General features: G+C 40.0%; 1 protein-coding gene across 2 annotated transcripts in view; it reads left to right on the top strand.

The window, feature by feature from the left end:
• The window catches only part of vps8 (VPS8 subunit of CORVET complex), a 50,599-nt gene that overhangs the window by 22,562 nt on the left and 6,944 nt on the right, over positions 1 to 21,093 (top strand). The window contains exons 17-42 of one of the 2 annotated variants that reach the window (XM_047342324.1): positions 96 to 131; positions 1,084 to 1,174; positions 3,223 to 3,269; positions 3,353 to 3,442; positions 3,984 to 4,030; positions 4,276 to 4,498; positions 4,608 to 4,697; positions 4,960 to 5,011; positions 5,119 to 5,161; positions 7,052 to 7,124; positions 8,059 to 8,178; positions 8,713 to 8,784; positions 9,302 to 9,421; positions 11,018 to 11,074; positions 11,213 to 11,295; positions 11,927 to 12,011; positions 12,331 to 12,429; positions 13,078 to 13,167; positions 15,106 to 15,161; positions 15,239 to 15,374; positions 16,612 to 16,701; positions 16,954 to 17,133; positions 17,407 to 17,488; positions 18,169 to 18,251; positions 18,698 to 18,778; positions 20,587 to 20,756. In XM_047342324.1, coding sequence (XP_047198280.1) covers positions 96 to 131; positions 1,084 to 1,174; positions 3,223 to 3,269; positions 3,353 to 3,442; positions 3,984 to 4,030; positions 4,276 to 4,498; positions 4,608 to 4,697; positions 4,960 to 5,011; positions 5,119 to 5,161; positions 7,052 to 7,124; positions 8,059 to 8,178; positions 8,713 to 8,784; positions 9,302 to 9,421; positions 11,018 to 11,074; positions 11,213 to 11,295; positions 11,927 to 12,011; positions 12,331 to 12,429; positions 13,078 to 13,167; positions 15,106 to 15,161; positions 15,239 to 15,374; positions 16,612 to 16,701; positions 16,954 to 17,133; positions 17,407 to 17,488; positions 18,169 to 18,251; positions 18,698 to 18,778; positions 20,587 to 20,756 — 2,396 coding nt within the window. The remainder of the gene's footprint in view (positions 1 to 95; positions 132 to 1,083; positions 1,175 to 3,222; positions 3,270 to 3,352; positions 3,443 to 3,983; positions 4,031 to 4,275; positions 4,499 to 4,607; positions 4,698 to 4,959; positions 5,012 to 5,118; positions 5,162 to 7,051; positions 7,125 to 8,058; positions 8,179 to 8,712; positions 8,785 to 9,301; positions 9,422 to 11,017; positions 11,075 to 11,212; positions 11,296 to 11,926; positions 12,012 to 12,330; positions 12,430 to 13,077; positions 13,168 to 15,105; positions 15,162 to 15,238; positions 15,375 to 16,611; positions 16,702 to 16,953; positions 17,134 to 17,406; positions 17,489 to 18,168; positions 18,252 to 18,697; positions 18,779 to 20,586; positions 20,757 to 21,093) is intronic. The other variant, XM_047342325.1, reaches the window with a different exon arrangement.

The following is a 21,093-nucleotide window of genomic DNA, read 5'->3' on the forward strand; positions in this document are numbered from 1 at the left end:
TAGACTTGTCTCTCTGGAAGATGTGGCAAAGCAGGAAGCTTGGTTTTGGGGGGTTTTCTCATTCTTTAACAGTGTGATATTGTGTTGTCTTGCAGTCGGCTCACATTATGACTCTACGAAACTGGAGAGAGGTATGTATATGAGTAATGACTGTAGTTTCATACAAATCAGCAGTAAGTGAATGGTCCAGTGTTACATTATGGTCACATGAGACTCTAATTATTATCTTTATTTCAACTTTGAGAGGATCTGATGGAGAGTCTGTTACAACTACATTACATCACATTACATATCATTTAGCTGACGCTTTTATCCAGGGCGACTTCCAATAAGTGCATTCATCCATGAGAGTACAAACCCAGAACAGCAAGAATCATGTAAGTTCATTAGCTTCAAAAAAGCCAAACTACAAATTGCTACATGTAAGTGCCATATAAGTGCAACTATCAGATGACCCTGTACATACCTTGTATTAACATGTGGTTTTTGTGATCCGATCCCAAGTGGACAGCTCTGAGTGTGTGGTCACAAACAAATCCAGGAGAAGAGAAAATATATACGTTTGATTCATAGAGAAACTGCAGCGGGTCAGAGGACGTCAGCTGAGTAGGCAGAGGTCCTTCATATGTGACCCAGGACGGATTCGCCTTCACACTGTTAAAAGAATGTGGACACATTGTGCTATCCACTTGTGATCGGATCACAAAAACCACATGTTAATACCAGATGTGTACGGGGCCAAATTTATATATATTATCTATACATATATATATATATATATATATATATGATATATTTCATATATTGGGGGAGGCATGATTACCCTTTAAGTGAAGACTGCAGACACTCCTGCAATAAGATCTGCTCTATCCCTTTTCTCTGAAAAGGAAAAGGATACTTGTTGTGATAAATAAATATTATATATATATGTACATCAGTAAAGCAGAAATGGCTATTTGGTAAAAAAAATGATTTTAAGAGCTGCTTGAGCTTCCTTTTTCTGGAGATTGTACAGTTTTGATCACTGGACCTACAGCTGCTCTCTCTGACCCATGTCCTCCCCTTGTCTCTGTCTGTGTCCAGCGTTTAGACTGTCTGCTGAAACAGGAGCATTTTGCTGAAGCGCTCACTTTGGCCTGGTCTTTCCATGAGGGAACTGCTAAAGCTGTGGTTGGTGGGTATTAAACATATCACACACTTGCAGCCTTATGATGAATTTGCATTTGTTATGAACCAGCTACTGTCTGAGTAACTTTATACAATTGATTTAATAATCAGTCTCATTAATGAGACTTATGAATTAATATCTACTATGAAGAAGATGTTTGAAATGTCGAAAACTTGACAAAGATACAAAATGGAGTAAATGAACAACAGCAATAATAGCAATGAAATAGAAAGGTGGTCATTTTGGTGATGGTGGCAGATAATATGTTTAAGTAGGATTGTGCAGTGATAACGCTAATGGCAACTTATCTATGAGTAACGGAGTGACTGAATGAGTAACTCTATGAAGGTACATTTAGAGATTAGAAATCCGGTTATGACATCAGCCCAGTCATTAATAGCAGAATCGACTGCCTAATGGCTGGTACTCTGCAGACCGTGGTTTGGTGCCTGGTAACCTCATGTTGTATCCTGGTGTGTCTACTAGAGCAGAGGTCTTCAACAGGGGGTCCGCGACCCCTAGGGGGTCCCCGGAGGTACTGCATGGGGGTCGCAACATTTTTGGTTGATTAGACAATATTTTATATTTTTGTAATTTTAATTTTTTTTTCCCAACCAATTTTTTTCTCCACGAATTTAAATCTCTTTAAATTCACATTAACATGAATCCAACATGTAGCGAACGGATAAATGGAGGCAGAAGACGTTATCTTTCAGTCAGCAATGCACACATTCAGCGACACACAATAATAAAAACATGAATATATGAACCTGTGTATTATTTGAATAGCTTAGTATTGAATGCACAATAACAGGGTAGCTATGTTTATACATGGCACTAGGCCCAGTTTAATATAAAACACAATTTTATACTATAGTAGGGGGTCCCTGCTCCATCTCTCCATCAGTTTGGGGGTCCTTGGCCTGAAAAACGTTGAAGACCCCTGTACTAGAGGAACCGTGCTTGTTCAGCCATGAGAGTTCTGTCAGTGGTCACAGCTTGATGGGAATGAGGTGTCTTTTACGGGCTCTCTCCTCCGGCACTGGATCTCTGAATGCGACTGTCAGTGCAGACGTGCAGTCTGTGTCTTTCTGACGGGTTGTTGTCGGAACTGATTAATTCAATTTTATACTTGACTTCATCATAAAAACTCGAGGAGAAATCAGCCTTGTTCATTTGACACAAAATCTCCAAAAATTATCCTGATGATGAAGTTAAAGATCTATTGAAGAGAAGTAGTCTAAATACAAATCTGGTGCTTCAGTTGGCTCTAAGGTTTCTGTACTTGACAATGTTTCTGTGATATTCATTGAATGTTATAATTTTATTTGTAAAGAAGTTCTTGAAGTCATTACTGCTTAGAGTTAGAGGAATAGACGAATCAGTAGAGCTATGACTCACTCTCAGCCTGGCTACAGTGCTGAGGGGGAACCTGGGGTTGGTCTTATTTTCTTCGATGAGCAATGAATAATAGGAGGTTCTGGCTTTTCAGAGTGCTTTCTTGTACCTTATCAGTCTATCTTTCCAGGCAGGAAGTCATCAGCTAGTGTAGGAGTTTTGATAACTTAAAATTCTTAAATTTACCCCATGATCTGGATTCGCACCAAGGAAGAACCAATTCAATGTTGTAGCTGAACCGGATTAACAGGTAGATCCAGGAATTTTCTCCCTTTCTTTAAGATGAGGGGGTTAGCCTTTGCACGCATCATTTTGCAAAGTGTTTTGTATGACTAAATATTGTGTACATTCAGAAAGGCCACTTAGACAACTTCTTTTATGATATACAAATACTGACACATTCTGACCAGTAAACATGACTTTTACACTCTGTTACTAGGTTAAACCAGTGGATCCAGGCACCATTGCTGTGTATATTCACTCCTTTTTTTGTTTTGAATACATTACACATATGAAAACATATCAGTGTCTTTCTTGAAAATAAAATAATGCTGTTAATTTTTGATTAGTCGAAGATATTTGACTATAAATGTATTCACATAAAAATGTGTTGTTGATATGATATGAGAATGATATGTGACGTGTGTTTATTTCAGGCCTGTTTGGAGATCCAATAAAAAGGAAGGGAGTGGTAGCTGACAAGGTGAGGATAGCAAATCACTGCTAGCTGACTGTATTACATCTGTATATTGTGCACTGGACAGTGTCCTCTGTCATTCTGTACAGATGGCAGAGATCCTTTGCCAGTTTGCTGATCACGCTTTGAAGAAGTGTCCAGAACAAGGCAAGATCCAAGTGATGGAGCAACATTTCTATGTAAGCTGACGTGCCTTAAAGAACACACCCACCATGTCCAGTCTGCCAGTCTACCAGCAGCTGAGCTGATACAGAACATACAGTGAATCATCATAGCCGACCATGGAGTGCTTCAAACGAAACCTGCACGGTTGATTAAATAGAACAACACCCTGGGAAATCCACAGATTTTCCTTAATTGTGATAGTAAGATAAGAAGGTGGCTATCTCATGTTTGACACAGTATAAAGACTGACAGCTGGTTTCAAGAGGCATCTGTGATGTTCACCAATTATCTCTGTGTATCTCATGAGTTTAATCAACACACAACCAGAAATGTGAAAATAACAACTCGGAGTAATGAGGTATTTACACATGTTTGGATTGTTTATGTTCTGAATATCAAGACCTAAGATGCTTGTTTTTGTCATCTCATGTTTTAACCAAGTTACTGAAAAACATTAGAAATAACTCTCTCGCACGCTTCTTTCTCTTTTTCTCTCTCTTTCTTTCTCTCTGTGTCTTTCTCCCTTTCCCTCTCTCTCTGCTGTGCTGTTTTCAGGATGTGGTTCCAGTCCTGGTGGATTACTGCCTGCTGCTACAGAGAGCGTAAGTATATTCTGTACATTTATTTTTGACAAATCACATATTTTGTTGATCAGACGAAAGAGTTTGCCTCAAATAAAATAGTCTTTACGGTAATGTTTCCCTCTGAAGACCCTGTCTGGGCAACACACAGTGAAACACTGCAGACATATACAGTATATGCAAACCTGCAATTTTCAGATCTTACTTAGTTCCTTAGAGTCCGTTCTGAAGGATGAACTGATTGGTTTGCTGTGTGCGTTGGACAGTGACCTGCTGTTCAGCCATCTGTATGCTCGCCTGGTGGAGAACACAGTTTCAAAGGGAGTTTTCCTGGAGTCGCTGGAGTCATACATTGTTGCTGATCGCCTTGGTCACTTGACCACACCCATCATGAGGGACCTCCTGGCTCATTACCATGGCAACGGCATGATGGACAGTCTGGAGAGATGCATAGTCCATCTGGATGTGACCAGCCTGGACATACAGCAGGTGTGTGTGCATGTGTAAATAAGTGTGTGCCTGCATGTGTACGTGTGTACTGGAAAACTTCCATTTGTCTCTACATTTTTCACTGATATCTTTTACTCTGTGTTTGAAGGTCGTTCAAGTGTGTTGGGAGAATCAGCTCTATGATGCGATGATCTACGTTTTCAACAGCGGCATGAATGACTACATTACACCTATGGAGGTAGTTCTCCACCTGAAGTTTGTGTCGTCACTTTCATCATGTCAAAGCTAATGCAATTGTTTACTTTTAATTTAAATGACAGCGTGTAAACAAAATACAAACCCTTACTTCAGGTTCAGATACACAGATTTAGGTCTATGGTCAAAAACTTCAAATTGTACTTGTCTCATTGGTGAGGTGGTCACACCAACTCCAATTTTTAAATTACATTTTGTTGTTAGAAACAGTAATTGATTATGTTTATATTGTATTTATATTTCAGAAACTGTTTGCAGTGATTGGACCACCACTTAGGGAGGGGAGAAGCCTAACAGGTAAGGCTGTTAGCCGCCCCCCTAAAAGTACCAACAATTGTAAGTCTCTCAAAAGTAGAGTTTGAAGATCACATCCAAGTCTTGATGAGCTTTTTCTTCTTGGACAGATGAGGAAGTGGTGATGGGAAACAAGCTTCTAGTGTACATAAGGTAAGTTCACACACTTACCTGGTTATTCTGAAATCCAATAATCAATCGATCATCAAACAAATATAGCCCATATTAACAAATCATAATTTGCCTCATAGGGCTTAACAAGGTGCAACATCCTCTGCATTTAACCCTCCACTAGAGTGAGGAAGAATATCATCATTAATGAGTGCAGCTAGTTTTACAAAGACAGTCTCTATATAGCTGCTACTGCAGCAATGTCAACAATGTCATTGTTAGAGGTTCCGCTAAATTCAATTCTTTTCATGATGATTGCAAAATGCATGTGTCAGTGTTTCCCATAAAAGCATCCATGTCTGCCTTAAATATACAGACTATAAATGTTTGTATAATGTAATTATGGAAATATGAATGGCTGGAAACTTTGGACTTGATGTTTGTCTTCATCGCCAGCATGAACAGAATACTAAGCCCAGCAGATTCAGACGTCAGCTGAAAATATTGTGTTGTTTATATGGAAACTGTTGACATGTAAACTAATGTGCTGTCACCGCACACTATATGTGTTAAGTATCACAAATATGAATATGGCAATGGCATCAATGCCTTCGTCATCCAGGGACTGCCTACACACTCTGGCCACATGAGGCTGGGGATGCTCTTGAGACTGTGCTGGGAGACACAGCAAACCTTCTTGCGACCACACGTATGGATGTGCCTTCCTGGAGGAGCTGGACTACCTGTGCAACCTGATCGGGCTGCAGATACCGCCTCATGCTACCAGTAGTGACAAGGACACTAGCAGAACACAAACTTAGAGAAGAATCAGTCAGGAAGGATAAGGAGAGAGCAGCTGTCTGTGGCCACCACATGCAAAACCATTCCCTTTGGGGGGTTGTCTTACTTTTGCCTCTCCATTGCTCCATCTGTTGATTGATTCCCAATCACTTGTGCTTCCTAAATGGACAGATCGATATCCCTGAAGTTTAACTGACTTGGTGTTATACTTTTACGATTAAGTGTTCCCTTTGTCAGGTTTTTTTAAGAAGCAGGAGGACCCAAGATGCAGAGACAAAAGGTTTTAACAAAAAGTGTCCTTTTAATTAAGGCAAAATCTACAAACCAAAAAAGCACAGGAAAACTAGAGGCAGGGCTGACAAATCCTCAAACAGAAAAAACACTGGGAAACTAGAAAAAAGGGCTAAACTGAAACAACCATCAAAAAAACACCAGGGAACACAAAGAAGTCACGATGAAGGATAGAGGTGGGGGACGTGAGGCGGCCATGATGTTGACGAACCATCAAAGGGAAGCACAGAGACTTATATACACAGGGGACGCAGGGGTAATTGGACGCAGATGATACACATGAGGAACTGGTGCAGAAATCACAGGGGCAGGAAACAGGACAAAGACAGGAAGTAAAGGTGAAAACACACAAGGAGCAGAGACTACAAAATAAAACAGGAAACAGAACTCAGGGAAAAACATAAATCCAAACACAAGGAAAACACAGGTACAGGCAAAAACAAACAAAGAATCTATAATCAAAACCAGGAGGCAAAGTCCAGAGAAAGTTCATCGTCATGACACCCTTCATTATTTTGAGAAGTGTATTTGATTGAGTGTTCTAAGATCACAGATTTATGGGGGCTGCTGGGATGGTCAGTGTATAGGCAGCAGATGTCAGTGCTGCCAGGGTGTTAAAGAGATGCGTGTCAGTTGTGTCAGACAGAAAGGAAGTTAACAAAATAACATAATGTACATGAATTTCATTGATTTAAAATATGGCTGCAAATATATGTGTGTGTGTGTGTTTTCAAAAGATAGTGTTTAATTGCATTTGCACTTTGACAAGCCCATGATTCTTACCTACAATGTCTTTCACACAATATAATAATACAAATATTGTGTGTTGTGTGTATATAGCTGTTGCCTAGCAGGAAGAGCGTACCCACTAGGAGACATCCCTGAAGACCTTGTGATTCAAGTCAAGAACCAGGTATGTAGATACGTGACATCAGAACAGTCTGTGAGAGTTAGAATTGAGTTAGAATTAGGTTTGGGTTAGGGTAAGGCATTTAGTTGTGATGGTTAAGGTATGGGCTAGGCATTATGTCAATGAGTGTCCTCACTATAGAGAGACAAGTCTGTGTGTGTGTGTGTGTGTGTGTGTGTGTGTGTGTGTGTGTGTGTGTGTGTGTGTGTGTGTGTGTGTGTGTGTGTGTGTGTGTGTGTGTGTGTGTGTGTGTGTGTTCCATATATACTGTATATATTATAGTATATGTTATCAAATGTTATATATCATAACAAAACCGTTTCAGTGGTTTTTGTACAGTCTTGCTAACAGACAATTGTCAATGAAAACATAACCTCTGAGGTCGTTAACAGTAGAATAAATGATCACTAAGAAAGACAACACAGAGATTTATGAACTATATAATCTCCAAAAACACAAAGAAAGCCAGTATAGTGTTCTGCACACAGTGTAGCACTGATTCCTGATTACTGGAAGTGATGCGGATGGGAGAAAACAAACATCAGAGTGTTTCAGTGATTCCCAGTCAAGATGTGCTCATCTGCTCATCTGTCTGAACCGGATGAGCCATGTGTCGCTTGTTTGAAATACTGCTCAGGGGTAGAGTGGTCGTTCTCCAACCAGAAGGTTGGCGGTTCAATCCTCAGTCTTCCCTATCTGCATGCCACACATGCACTTGGGCAAGATACTGAACCCCTAAATGGCCCTTCATAGATGATTAATGCACTTAATGTAAGTCGCTTTGGATAAAAGCGTAATGTAATGTAATGCTCATCCTGGATTTCAACCGAAGTAGAAGGACCTGAGTGAACCAAGTCACAGCTGGAGGGCCTAATATTGTGAATAATCCTCTGTGTGTGTGTGTGTGTGTGTGTGTGTTTGCGTGTGCGTCTATAAGGTGTTTGAGTTCCTGATCCGTCTCCACTCAGCTGATTGGTCAGAGGAGGAGGAGGTTTTCCCCTTTATTCGTACACTCCTCCACTTTGACACGCGGGAGTTCCTCAATGTCCTCGCCATGGTGAGATGTTCATCATTGTATCTTGAATAGTATTTTACAGTAGATTATTAATCTGAGTCTGTTCTATTTTAATCCCATCTGTACCTTCTATTACTGCTACTATTACTCGACTACTACTACTTCTTCTATTACTACTACTACTTCTACTAATACCACTTTTACTACTTCTTCTACTACTACCACAAATCATAAAATTGGTAGTAGTGGTAATAATAATAACAGTTACATCAGTGGATGCTGATGTTTATTCAATTTTGTTAAGTCACATGATTGTTTATTTACTGGTTTTCTTTGATTCAGCTTTAAATGAGGATGGTTTCAGCTCAGACTGGTGGCTCAGTGGCTCTACCATTGGTGGGCTCTGTGATTTGTGGCTCTACAATGGCTACGTTTGTGATTCTGCATCCAGCTGTAGTTTTCATCCATCTATCTTTAGTAGTTTAAATGAAAAGTGGTGCACTCAGTCACTATGGCCATGGAAAGGTGAGATGTACTTCGACAGTCTTTCTTTTGTGGTTTCTCACTTCATTCTAGACATTTGAAGACTTTAAGAATGACAAGCAGGCCCTTGAGTACCAGCAGAGGATAGTGGACATCTTACTCCAGGTAAAATCACAAAACTTCTTTTCAGTATTTGGGACAAGTAAAGGAGAAAAAAAGTGAGACTTCCAGGACAAAGTCATAATATTATGAGAATAAAGTTGTAATATTACAAGAATAAAGTTGTTATTATTATCATTGGTTACGTATGATATTCAAATAGGTTTCAAAGTTTCTCAACCAATAATCAGATTGGTTCAAGGTTCGATTTAATTCTCTAAAACTCAGTATTTTTCTCGTCAATAAGACTCCATCGTATTTTTTACATTTGTTTGGCAAATGTGTCCCAACAAAGTGACGTGGTTGCCATATATCGCTGAAATATCCACAGATTATATGTTAATTACACAATATCCCTTTATTCATCAAACCCAACAACACACTGAGACAGCTGCATGTCAGAGCAGAGACAGAGACCTGCATACAAATGACTCATAGTTACTCAGTTGTGCTTTTTATATCATTAATTATCAACTATTATATTATTTGCCTGGATCATTAACATGTCCTTCTGGTTACCTAGGTGATGGTGGACAACCCAGACTTCACTCCCTCCCAGGTGGGCGGGCTCTTCACCTTTTTGGCTCGACAGTTGGCCAAGCCAGACAACACGCTTTTTGTGAACAGAAAGCTCTTTGATCAGGTAACCAATCAGATCTCCTAAATATGCTGAGGTTTTCATTAGAAATCTAAATATCGTGATAGTTGGAGTGAGAGCTGCCAGTCCTGGCACAGGGTCCTGTATGGTTACACAGGGCATGAACACTTGAATACTGAACACATGATAATGAGTTCAAACTGATGCATTGGCTGCTCTGTTTAGATTCCACTCTCCCAAATAGTTAATGCACCAGCTCCTAATCATTAGTGACCATGGGCACTTGTCACTCTCACTGCCAAGTGGAGTGTCCATGTGTGCAGGGGGGCCCTGCTTCTCAGTAAATATTCAGTTTGGTGAATAGATTTCAACAAATCAATGTGTATCTGATCTTATAATTTAATGTGGAAAATGCCCCAAATCAGCATTACAATAATTTTTTATTATTATTTTTTATTTTCACAAAATTTCTCATCTAAAAAAGGGTCAGTAGCAGCACAACTTTCATATCTCAGGAAAATAAGCTACTGGCCTGGTTCTTATTCAGTCCTGCATGAATCATATTAAAGAGCTGATTTTCACAGTGAGACCAACCTACCTGCTGTTTCTGCAGCGGGTCGTTTATTCTGGATCACAACTACAAACTTAATTGTTTTGAGTTTATCTAAACATTTGCCCGCTTTACTGATGGTTTCACTACATTTTGCACAATGTGCTCATGATCAGTGTTTTAGGGGCTGATCCTGTGACCCTCATGATGTTGATGAAGTCTGAATGCTGTCACACTGATCCCAAGTGGAGGGGCTGCAGTTTTCAATCCATTTCAAACATGTCTTTGTGTCAGTGCTTAAAGCTTTGCCATCAGATTTATTGAGAGTTTTGCTGTTTTCTGGGGTCATTTGCTGATGTGAATTTGAGTCAGTTGAAGACCCTGACATAGTGTTATATAGTGTTATACATTTAGGGGTAAATCAAATAAATATTGCCTCCTAATGTAACTGTGCCTTCTCCAAAATACCTGCTATGTATCATGTCATTGGTTTGTGACATTCAGATATCTGATCGCTAACACACACCAATACATTTGAGAACATGTATATTTGTTTTTGTTTGGAATCCTAAGTGGGGCAACAACGATTGCAGGGTGTCTGTGCTCATTCAGTGACGTGATCCCAACTGTCACGATCTGTAAGAGTCAAGTTGATTGTGCTTAAAATGTGTTCTTTTTGGAACAGCTGTCTTGAGGGAACGTCTTCAGCACGTATTGCTCTAATTCAGATTGACTTATTTAGCCTATTTTTTGTAAATCCAATGTAAATGGTTCACAAATGTGTGTGTTAAAACCCCTATCATCTGACAATTCTTCAAAATTTGAGAGTCGAAAAAATTGCTCCAACTTAATAAATATCAGTTCACAGTAAAGCCAGCATTCCTGTTCAATGATTCTGACCTATCATTACGTTATCAGGTTGTGCCATTATATATCTAATAGGCCCGTCGCTATTCTATTGTCTCCACCCAGCGTACCTCTAACTCACTTAGCATCAACTTTTGATCTGTATCCTTTGCCTTTGTCTCATTAACTGTTTTTGTAACATCAGCCATGTTCATCTGCGTCTTTGCTCTTTATGTCTTTGCTAGGTTCTGGAGTTCCTGTGTTGCCCTGACGATGACTCCCGACACACAGAGAGGCAGCAGGTTGGTCACTTACATATTCTATACTCGAATGGGAATGTGGCTTCAGACTTTGAACCCCAATGTATGTACAAATACATGTATGAACGAGTGCTAGATGTTGTCGTCATGTCAGTTGTCTTTCTTGTGACTGGTCTGTAGGTGCTCCTGGAGCTGCTGCAGGTCGGAGGTGTGGTGCAGTTTAATGAAGAAAGGTTGTTGGCTTTGGCGGAGAAGGCCAAGTTGTAAGTGGCTTACCAAAGACTTGAACCAATGATATTTTTATAAACTTAAGCATCTTGTAAATCCATAATCTAACAGCCATTTTTTTAAGAAAGTCAGTGTTATGTGACTTTTAATGGGCTCACACCCATGGTCCAATTTATGCAAAGTGTTCACATATTCCCTGCGCCCCCTTAGTGGCTTCAGGTTTCATCTTAGATGATTCACAGTAACACTTCTACATGGATATACAAAATGATACACAAATTCTTAGTTTGAAATTGAAGTGGTTACAACACCTGCAGTTGATGACACTGAACCACACACTCATTCTGGATTTTGTTTGGTTTAATTCACTCTGGGTTTGTCACATACAGGATCACCTTCCATATCAAACATTTGATCCGTAGTTAATATAAACTATGAATTAGTGCTGCAGCAGTCATTTACTGAGACGCTGAATTTTATTTAAAGTGTCCAGTAGTTGCTCAGTCTCACTGTCATATAAGTTTACCTCAAATACCTGTGACACACCAGAGATAGCAATGGAAACCTATAGGATATAAGTTACTTTTGTAGCTTATAAAAGTTGCTATTGTAATTACACTTTGTCAACTTAGCTCCATTTTTGTCTCTCCCTGTCCTGCTCTCCAGCTACCAGATCTGTGAATTCCTTTACGAGAAGAAACATCTCTATGACAGGATCCTCGACTGCTACCTGAGAGACCCCCTGCGAAAGGTAACATACAGTTCAGATTCATCTAACTAACATGTGTGTGCTTGAACTGAGTGTGTACATTGGTATGGGTGATGGTTTGTGTGAGTATTTAATAAATGGGTTACCATTACGAGGGTTAGCAAAAAAGTGCTGGGGAAATCAACAGGAACAGGTCTTTTTTTTTATTTCAGAGACTTGTGTAGTGTCTCTTCTAAATCTGTCTGTTTGCCTGCTTTTTATTGTTTGTGTGCTGGACGTTGTGTGCATAGCTTTTTTATAAATATTCTATAGAGAGTGCAGAGTGAAGTTAGAAAACTTGTTTATGTGTTGGTGTTGGCAGGGGGAGATCTTCAGCTACATCCACAATCTGCTGTCCATGCCTGGCTACAGCCCTGAAGAGAAACAAACAGTGAAGGAAAAAGTGCTGCAACACATCCAGGTCATCACACACACAGACACACACAGACATTCACAAATGGTTCTCCATCAGTCTGTGGTACTTGTCCTGGCAGGGTCACTGGATGGGATATGTTGTCGAGCATGTTAAGGAACCAGGAGGCATCTGGAACAGCTGCCTGAGCCTAGATACTACGAGGAGTGAATCTATCAAGAAGTGTTTTCTTTACCCTTTAAAATTACCAACATGCCTTTAAGAGTAGAACCTATATTCTTTACTTTAGGGAGACTTAAACATGGTCAGTGCAGATGTAGGAGATTGACACAGATATATATTAGTTATATAAAAAATCCTGTATAGATATATAACAGTCTTTAAGAGCTACTGCCGTGTTTAAAATCAGCTGTCAGTCTTTATCTTTTGTATTTAACATGTAATCTAGTATTTGATTCACACAGCTATGTAGCACAACACAGCCTCACAGTCTTGGCTGAAGGTTAATGTGGCTGTCTTCATGGTCACATGTTGAATGAACAAACTTATGTATCGGCCTCGGTTTGTTTTCTTTCAGTGCATTTTCAGTATTTTTGAATCAAGAGTTTGTACAAATGCAGATGAAGGAGAACATTCTGTGACTAACAATATGTCTGAAAGAGATTAACGTACAAGGCCTCCAACATATGATCACAGGAGCTGGTGACACTTGACCCCAGCAAGTCAGCCGACGTAGTGGTGTTTCATTTCACTGAAGAGGTGCAGCTAATCATCTCTGAGCTTGAGGTAAGATCACATTAAAAAAAAAAAACATTTTATATAATGAACTTTCCAGCAAGTTATTACCCAAACTATTTAGAAATGTACTGTGTGGCTCTGCTCAGCTGTGATGCTACATGTGCTGCAGACAATTCAAGAAACATACTCTGCTGGACAAACTAAAAAATGTGATGACGTCATTTCTAGATTTCCCGAAACATCTTTTCTGATTCATGTAAAAATCACCTCAGCTGACCAATATTTGGTCGAACTTAAAAGGATGAAAAGTAGTTCAGTACAGCCAGAAACAGTACAACAGAAACGTTTTGCTTGTCAAAACCTGGTGCCTATCCACATTGCACCTCCAATGCCAACAGCTCATTTGGAGGTTTGGCTGTGTTAGGCCAGTAGGTTGTGACATGTGACATCACTGGAGCCTTTATACAACTTTGTTCACAAATGCCGTAAAACATAACCAGATTTTAATGTTCACAATCAGTACTGTTCATCTTGAAGATGGTGCAGTTTAGTAGCCTTTAGAATGACTCACAGTGGAGAAGCTATGTGATGTCAGTCATTGTGGATCAAACCTTTAAGCACATGCTGCTGCCCACTGAGACACAGACTCAGCAGTACAACATGAGGGAGTAAAGGAAGACAACCAGCAGCACTCAGAAACACCAGCTCACACTTTTCTTCCTCTCCACTGAACTGAGGGTTCTAACCCTCAGTTTTTACGGTGCACTGCTCCTTTCAATACATCAATCTGTCATGTGGAAAACTGCTGCTGTTTGTGTTCTGACTCTCAGTAGCTCATCTGTTAAATAGTGACTGAAACAGACAAAGATGGTGAACAATAAACCTGCTGAACATCAGTATGACCTGATTGTAATTAACATCTTCACAATTAAACCACTGTTCTCATTTTTCTCCTCTCACACCAACCTGCTGCAAGAGCTTTCTTCCATTAAAAGGGAGTTTTTACACTCGACAGTCGTCAGTGCTGCTCGTTTTGGGAACTGTTGAGTTGCTCTATAACTTTGTTCGTTCTTGACCTTACTATGTAAAGTGTCTTAAGATAATGTATAAGGGATGAAGTGGTTACCGGTTACATGATTAACCATGGTGAAATTCCAGGGGGTTAGTAATACCATGAAAAATGTTAACCATCATGAAAACCGCGGTTGATTACCACATTGTAAAGCTCATGGTGAAAAATGTCAGCATCAACCACAGTGAGCGCGATGTCCCACACACAGGTGCGCTGGCACAGCATGCAACATGGGTTTCTTCTATGCATGTGTGAAGTTTACTTTGTGTTTGTTTGATTTGCTTGAGAGTTTATGAGACACATATAAACAAAGTTATTAACAGTTACAAATTGCTTAACATGGTTGAAACAGGATGAAAACATTTCAAGACTGAAGCAAATGAGATATGGGAATGTAATAAAACATTCGATTATTGCATTAAAACAATACCAATAAAATAATAAACAATTGGTACCATGATGGTTGAAAGGCTGTTTAAAAAGATGTGTTCAGAAGTGATATGAAAGATGTCAGAGAAAAGCCTCAGTTCCTCAGGCAGGGAGTTTAAAGGGAGTGTAGTCGCAGTGTCAGAAAATGACTTTGCAGGTGGAGTGGAGTATGCAAGTCAAACATTCTCTAAAAGAAATGAAAGAACTGTAGTTTTTATTTTTAAGTCTATGTGTAAGCTAGGTGAGGGAGAACAGTGCCTCCATCAGGTGGCGACAGGCCCTGCACTAACTGGTAAGCTGATAGATGTTGCCCACTGTTTTTGGGTGTGCGTGCAGTCCCTCAGTCAACATCTGCAGACACACAACACTTACTCTCTGGAAGACAATCTGTACACCCATCACTGTAGGATTCTATTGTCACTATAAACCATAATGATTGGTACATTTCCTTAGTACTCACTCTCTGTCTCTGTCTCTGTCTCTAGGATGATGAGCTACTTTTCAAGTTCCTCAGCTGCCTCCTGGAGCCCCGGTACAGTTTGAATGGCTTTTGAATGTACATCTCTCCTCCCTGTTTCTCTTCTTTTCTTTCTGGCCTCTCACTGCTCATCTGCTCTGTCACTCAGGGACCGACCTGCCTCTGGAACGTGACCTCCATGAGCGTCTGCTGGAACTACTGTGCCGCTTTGCACCCCAGCAGCTCCTGAGCTTCCTCCAGACCTCCCAGCACTACAGACTGGAGGAGGCCATACAAGTACTGTGTGCTAGACTTTGTTTCAAATATTTGTATTGTCAAGCATGTATAAGACCGAGGACAGATGAGACCGGATGGATGTATAGATCACATCGGAACTTCTTTCTTTTTCCAGAACAGGAACATAAGTTTCTTACTCTATTTTAGCTTTAAGATAGAAAGTTAAACAGACATATTCTTACATTTGGACAACAGGCCACATTTTTTATAATTAGCAGTTGTAATGAAGAAAATAGATTGATTATCTAGTGAGATTACCTGTTCATTTTTTTTACCCCCACCTGTTTATTGTTGTAGTACTCCCTTTGGCCACAAGAGGCTGAAGTCAAGTGCAATCTATTAAGAATTAAAAATCCTTCGGTTTTCCTCCTGCTGACTGAAATATATTTTAATCTGCTTTTGCCAGATAGGTTTCAGAAAGGTGAGGTTATATAAAAGTGGAAAAGGAACAGGGAAATGTCCTGAAATTAAAGAAAAACTTTAGAGGTACATTTCAAAAGATCTTACAAAGAATTTAAAGTAATAATGTGATGTTAATAGGTCACATACAGAAGGGTGCACTAAATCTACCAGATACATTACTTATGAGATATTATAGGAATATTATAGATCAGCCAGTGACCTTTTAAGCTTCAATTCTCTTTTCTTCTGTTTGATACGTGTATTGTTTATTGGGGTCCGAGTGCTGACAAACATGGAAGACCTAGACAGCTATACTGTAGCTGGATGCATCCTCAGCAGTGGACTGTAGCTGCTTTCACTGTGCTGCCTGTGTCGACAGCTGCATCCAGACGTGTTCAGTGTTTAGCCACATTTGTGATATTGACCAATTTACAATCACGGTAGTTACATGTATAAAACAGATATATATATAAAATAAATAAAATTGAATTGCTTTTCAAATAAATACAAACCTGTTGCATAAGACGTGTGACGGATGATCACTAAACAAGCAATTTATACCATCATGCATTGAACTTGCATTGAATTAAAAGAATAATAGCAAACGTAATGTTCTAATGTTTGTCAAGACCTGATTCGATACCACTCTTCTTTTAGGAAGTAAACATGAAGGGTGTATGACACTAATGAAAATGTACCTGCACTGTATTATATTGAATGATATAATGAGTGCATGAAATTAATTCCATTATCTGCCATAGTAAAGTGTGATACAGCACCACCTACTGACAACAATGAGTGTGACAGCTCTCTCCCTCTGTGTCTCTCTCTGTAGATAACAGAGATGCACCACCACAGTGAAGCCACAGCCTATCTGCTGGAGAGGAAGGGCGACTTTCATGGAGCCTTTTCTGTCTTGTTAGAGGTAGCTTCAGAACACAGGGAGAACTGAGTCATTAATGAATCAACAGATTATTCAGCATACCCATGACTGTACAGGCTAAATCCAGATTGACATGTCTGTTATATTGATAACCACACACACCAGTGTGCATATGTGCACCACTTCCATCATTGTAAATAATTATAGATTCATATGACCAGTACTTATAGCACAAACTGTCCTTGAATTAAGTGAGTGAATGTTATGTATCCATGATTGTCCCCATGCCTGCAGACACTGAAGGAGAAACTGTGTCTCCTCACTGCGGAGAGTGACGCAGAAGCAGAAGACAGACGACATGATGAAGACGAGATAAATGATGATTCAACACTGACCAGAGTAAAGGATTCACTGAATGACATCATCGCCTTGTGTCATCGAAGCTCACACAACCTCTACCAGCAACAAAGAGAGGTAGTGTGTGTGTGTGTGTGTGTGTGTGTGTGTGTGTGTGTGTGTGTGTGCGTGTGCGTGCGTGCGTGCGTGCGTGCGTGCGTGCGTGCGTGCGCGGCACGTACGTCATGTCTGTGGTTAGGACAGATTTAGGCAGGTCCTCATAACTTCAGAAGGATTTTTAAGGATTAAGACTCTTTTAGGGTTTAGGATTAGGATTAGGTCGAGGGTGGGTTAGGCTGTGGGTGCATGTTGGACCAATCTCTGCTCATTCTTTGCATTTTTGTCTCTCAGGCTCTGTGGTTTCCACTTCTGGAGACCATGATGGCTTCTCAGAAACTAGTGAAGGGGTCCAATCCCAAACACACCTCTGAAGGTAAGAACATGCACTCGTGCACACACACATGCACATGCAACCTTAAAGGGTTGTTCACCCAAAAATTAAAATTCACTCATTATCTACTCACCACTATGCCGATGGAGGGTTGGGGAAAGAGTTTGAGTCCACAAAACACTTAGGAGTCTCAGGAGTAAACAGTGTTAGAGCAGAATCTCAAATACAACCGAAGTAAATGGTGACCACTTCTTCAACGCATAAAAACAACAGGAAAAAAACCATAAAATGCCTCCATACTGGTCCTGTGGAGTCATCCAAGTGTCCTGAAGCCCTGACATTCAAATTCGACTCGAAACGGTGTCATTTACACCAAGTTTTTAACCTAAAAGTCCTCTGATATCCTCCTCTGGAGCCACGTTCGCTCGTGGATCACAGCGGACATTTACACCAAACACATGATACAACTGACACCGTTTTGAGAAAATATTAGGTCTATGCAACTTCCTGCTGGATAACAAAGAAAAACAGTACACCTTCTTATTTAGTTTTCTGTGTTGTGATTTGATGTCAATGTGATTTATAATGATGTACTGTTGGAAATAATTATTCTTCATATTGCCTTTATATATTATGTGTTCAACACCTTAAACTGAATGAGTAGCCTCTATTTTGTTTGGAACTTGAGATCATTAATATAATTCTGCTTGTTTGTATCTCAGTGTTGAAGGAGCTGACGATGAAGGTTCTCAACTCTATGAGCAGCTTCATTCCTTTGCCTGCCATCATCCAACGAATACTGCAGGTGTGTGTGTGTGTGTGTGTGTGTGTGTGTGTGTGTGTGTGTGTGTGTGTGTGTGTGTGTGTGTGTGTGTGTGTGTGTGTGTGTGTGTGTGTGTGTGTCTGTCCGTCTGTGTGTAGGTTTTATTTATCTTCCCCCCTTTAAGTGACTCGTCTAACTGACTGTGGATCTGCTTCACAAAGAACTGCAGCTTCTGTATGTTTACATCCCTTCAGCTGGTTACAGTGATCTCCAGGAAAATCAACTTGTGAAACCCCCCCTGCAGCGTAACACACAGTTCTGTATGTTGTTGCATTGTGGTCCAGTCAGTGTGCCACCTAAGCAGGCTTAAACACACTAGCTCTGTGTTGTGCTTTGTGGGTGTGTAATGTGTGATATAATCATTGTTAATTGTGTTAATGCTGTGTATTGTTTACCCATGACACTTTCTGCATGTGTGTGTCTGTTAGGACCCGGTTTATGGGAAAGGAAAGCTTGCAGAGATCCAAGGCCTTATTCTGGGTATGCTGGACACCTTTAACTATGAACAGGTAAAGCACAAAGTGTGTGTGTGTGTGTGTGTGTGTGTGTGTGTGTGTGTGTGTGTGTGTGTGTGTGTGTGTGTGTGTGTGTGTGTGTGTGTGTGTGTGTGTGTGTGTGTGTGTGTGTGTGTGTGTGTGTGTGTGTGTGTGTGTATTAATGTCATCTTAGATAAAAGTCTTAGCTTTAGAGATGAACCAGTTTAATACTGATATTGGATTTCAGTCTATTACTGACCTAAAGAGCTGGATTGTGTATCTGTGACAATACCGTCCATGTATTCAATTTAATTCAGTTTTTCTATTTTTTATGTTTCTGATCACATGCTGCTTCATGTGAAACAGTTGTGTCGCCACTTCTTATTTTGATGAATAAATGTCTTTTAGAGCCTGTTTTGTTCCACCAGTACACCGACTGAGCCATTAGGTCTGTGTTAGCTTGTAGCTCATGAATCCTCTGCAGATCTATGCCACCGGTTTGATGCTGCTCATAATGGGCCTCATTTACCAACCGTTCTTAAGAAGAAATCTCTTCTTAAGAACCAACTTACTCAGTTTTTATAAAGATTCTGACATTGACCAATGTTTTCTTATCTGGGATTTGTTCTTATGTAAGAACAGAATCTACGCACACTGAAGAGCACTCTGAAGGACACTTGACTACTGACATGATTGTGTTTTTTACTTTTAATTGTGCAGTTGTATAATAGGATTTATATTACCAAAATATCTTATAATTTTTATGTTTAAACAAAAAAGACAAGTTTCAGTGTATATTTTATTTAAAACACATGAACATGTTGAAGAGGAGAATATTCCTTCACAGAAACAGTCACCCATCTTTGGTATTTAAGATGCCAACCACCAGTTGATGTTAACAGATGTTACTGACCACCAGTGGATATTTGGGACATATCTTCAGTTGTGTACCATAGTGCCATCAGGTGTTTTGGCTTTTTAATTGCAATAACATTACAAGCCAAACCTGAGGGTACGCTGAGGCTAAATGTAAATCGGACTGGCTAATGGCTTGTATGGCAGTGCTATGAAAGCCATGTGGCCCTGCTCAGTAGGTCAGACATCATTACCTCTGTGCCTTTCTAAGCTGAACACCTACTGTCACATTTGTTTGAGGAACATAATATCAATCAATCAAATTTTATTTGTATAGCCCATATTCACAAATCACAATTTGTCTCATAGGGCTTTAACAAGGTGTGACATCCTCTGCCCTTAACCCTCAACAAGAGTCAGGAAAAACTACTAAAAACCCTTTTAACAGGGTAAAAAGAACGTAGAAACCTCAGAGAGAGCCACATGTGAGGGATCCCTCTCCCAGGACGGACAGAAGTGCAATAGATGTCAAGTGTAATGGAGAACATAAGACAGATAAGGGTATTTGCAGCATTGATTAGAATAAAAACTTTGTAGCATAATGGAAGGTAAATGAATTGATGGATTATTCTCAGTAATGGTCGAGTATCTGAGGAGAAATATTGTATTTTAAGCAGTCTTGTTGTAATCATAGTCCATGGTCAGCAGCCAGCAAGATCATGATCCACCATCAAGATCGGATGCCACTATAGTCCACAGTCATTGTCCACTGCAGCCATTAGGATCCACCATCAGCTGCCACCTCAAAGACTCTTTATATATGTAAAGACATATTACATATTATAGTGATCATACACTACACTTCTTATTACTAATGCCTATGGACTAATATTTAACTTTTTTATGACCTAATATGTGAATATATAATTCAGATGTAATAAAAAGTACAAATTGGCCTTTTATTATGCTGTGTTTTCTTTTTTTAGACTTTACTTGAAACAACCACTAGTCTGTTGAACCATGACCTCCACTGGTCCCTGGCACACCTCCGTGCTGCTGTCACAAGGGGACTCCACCCACGCCAGGACTACTGTAACATCTGCCTCCAGCAGTACAAGAGAAGGCAGGATTCAGCTGAAGAGATCATTGTGTTCAGGTAACAGACACTGGACGTGTTCCTGGACAAATAGCTTGTGTTTTTGGGTGGTATAACTACCAGTACTGCTGAGTGACAGTAAATAATGCTGGATTGCCCAGGCTAACATGTCTGTACTGTGAACAAAGCAGTGCACTGCTGCTGATGTTCTGTGTGGTGGAGCATGGAGTAACTGCTAGATGGCAGCACACGCAGTCTTTTCATTATGGAAGTAAAGCACAACTCAGGTGTTTCTTATAATTTAAACATGATGAAGTGAATACCCAGGGTCTAATACACTTGCTAGCCGAAATTACACCGACATTCTGTATTAGATCACACCTGACCTGAATACTGA

The sequence above is a fragment of the Hippoglossus stenolepis genome, chromosome 12 (genome assembly GCF_022539355.2).
Source record: "Hippoglossus stenolepis isolate QCI-W04-F060 chromosome 12, HSTE1.2, whole genome shotgun sequence".
Taxonomy (NCBI): domain Eukaryota; kingdom Metazoa; phylum Chordata; class Actinopteri; order Pleuronectiformes; family Pleuronectidae; genus Hippoglossus; species Hippoglossus stenolepis.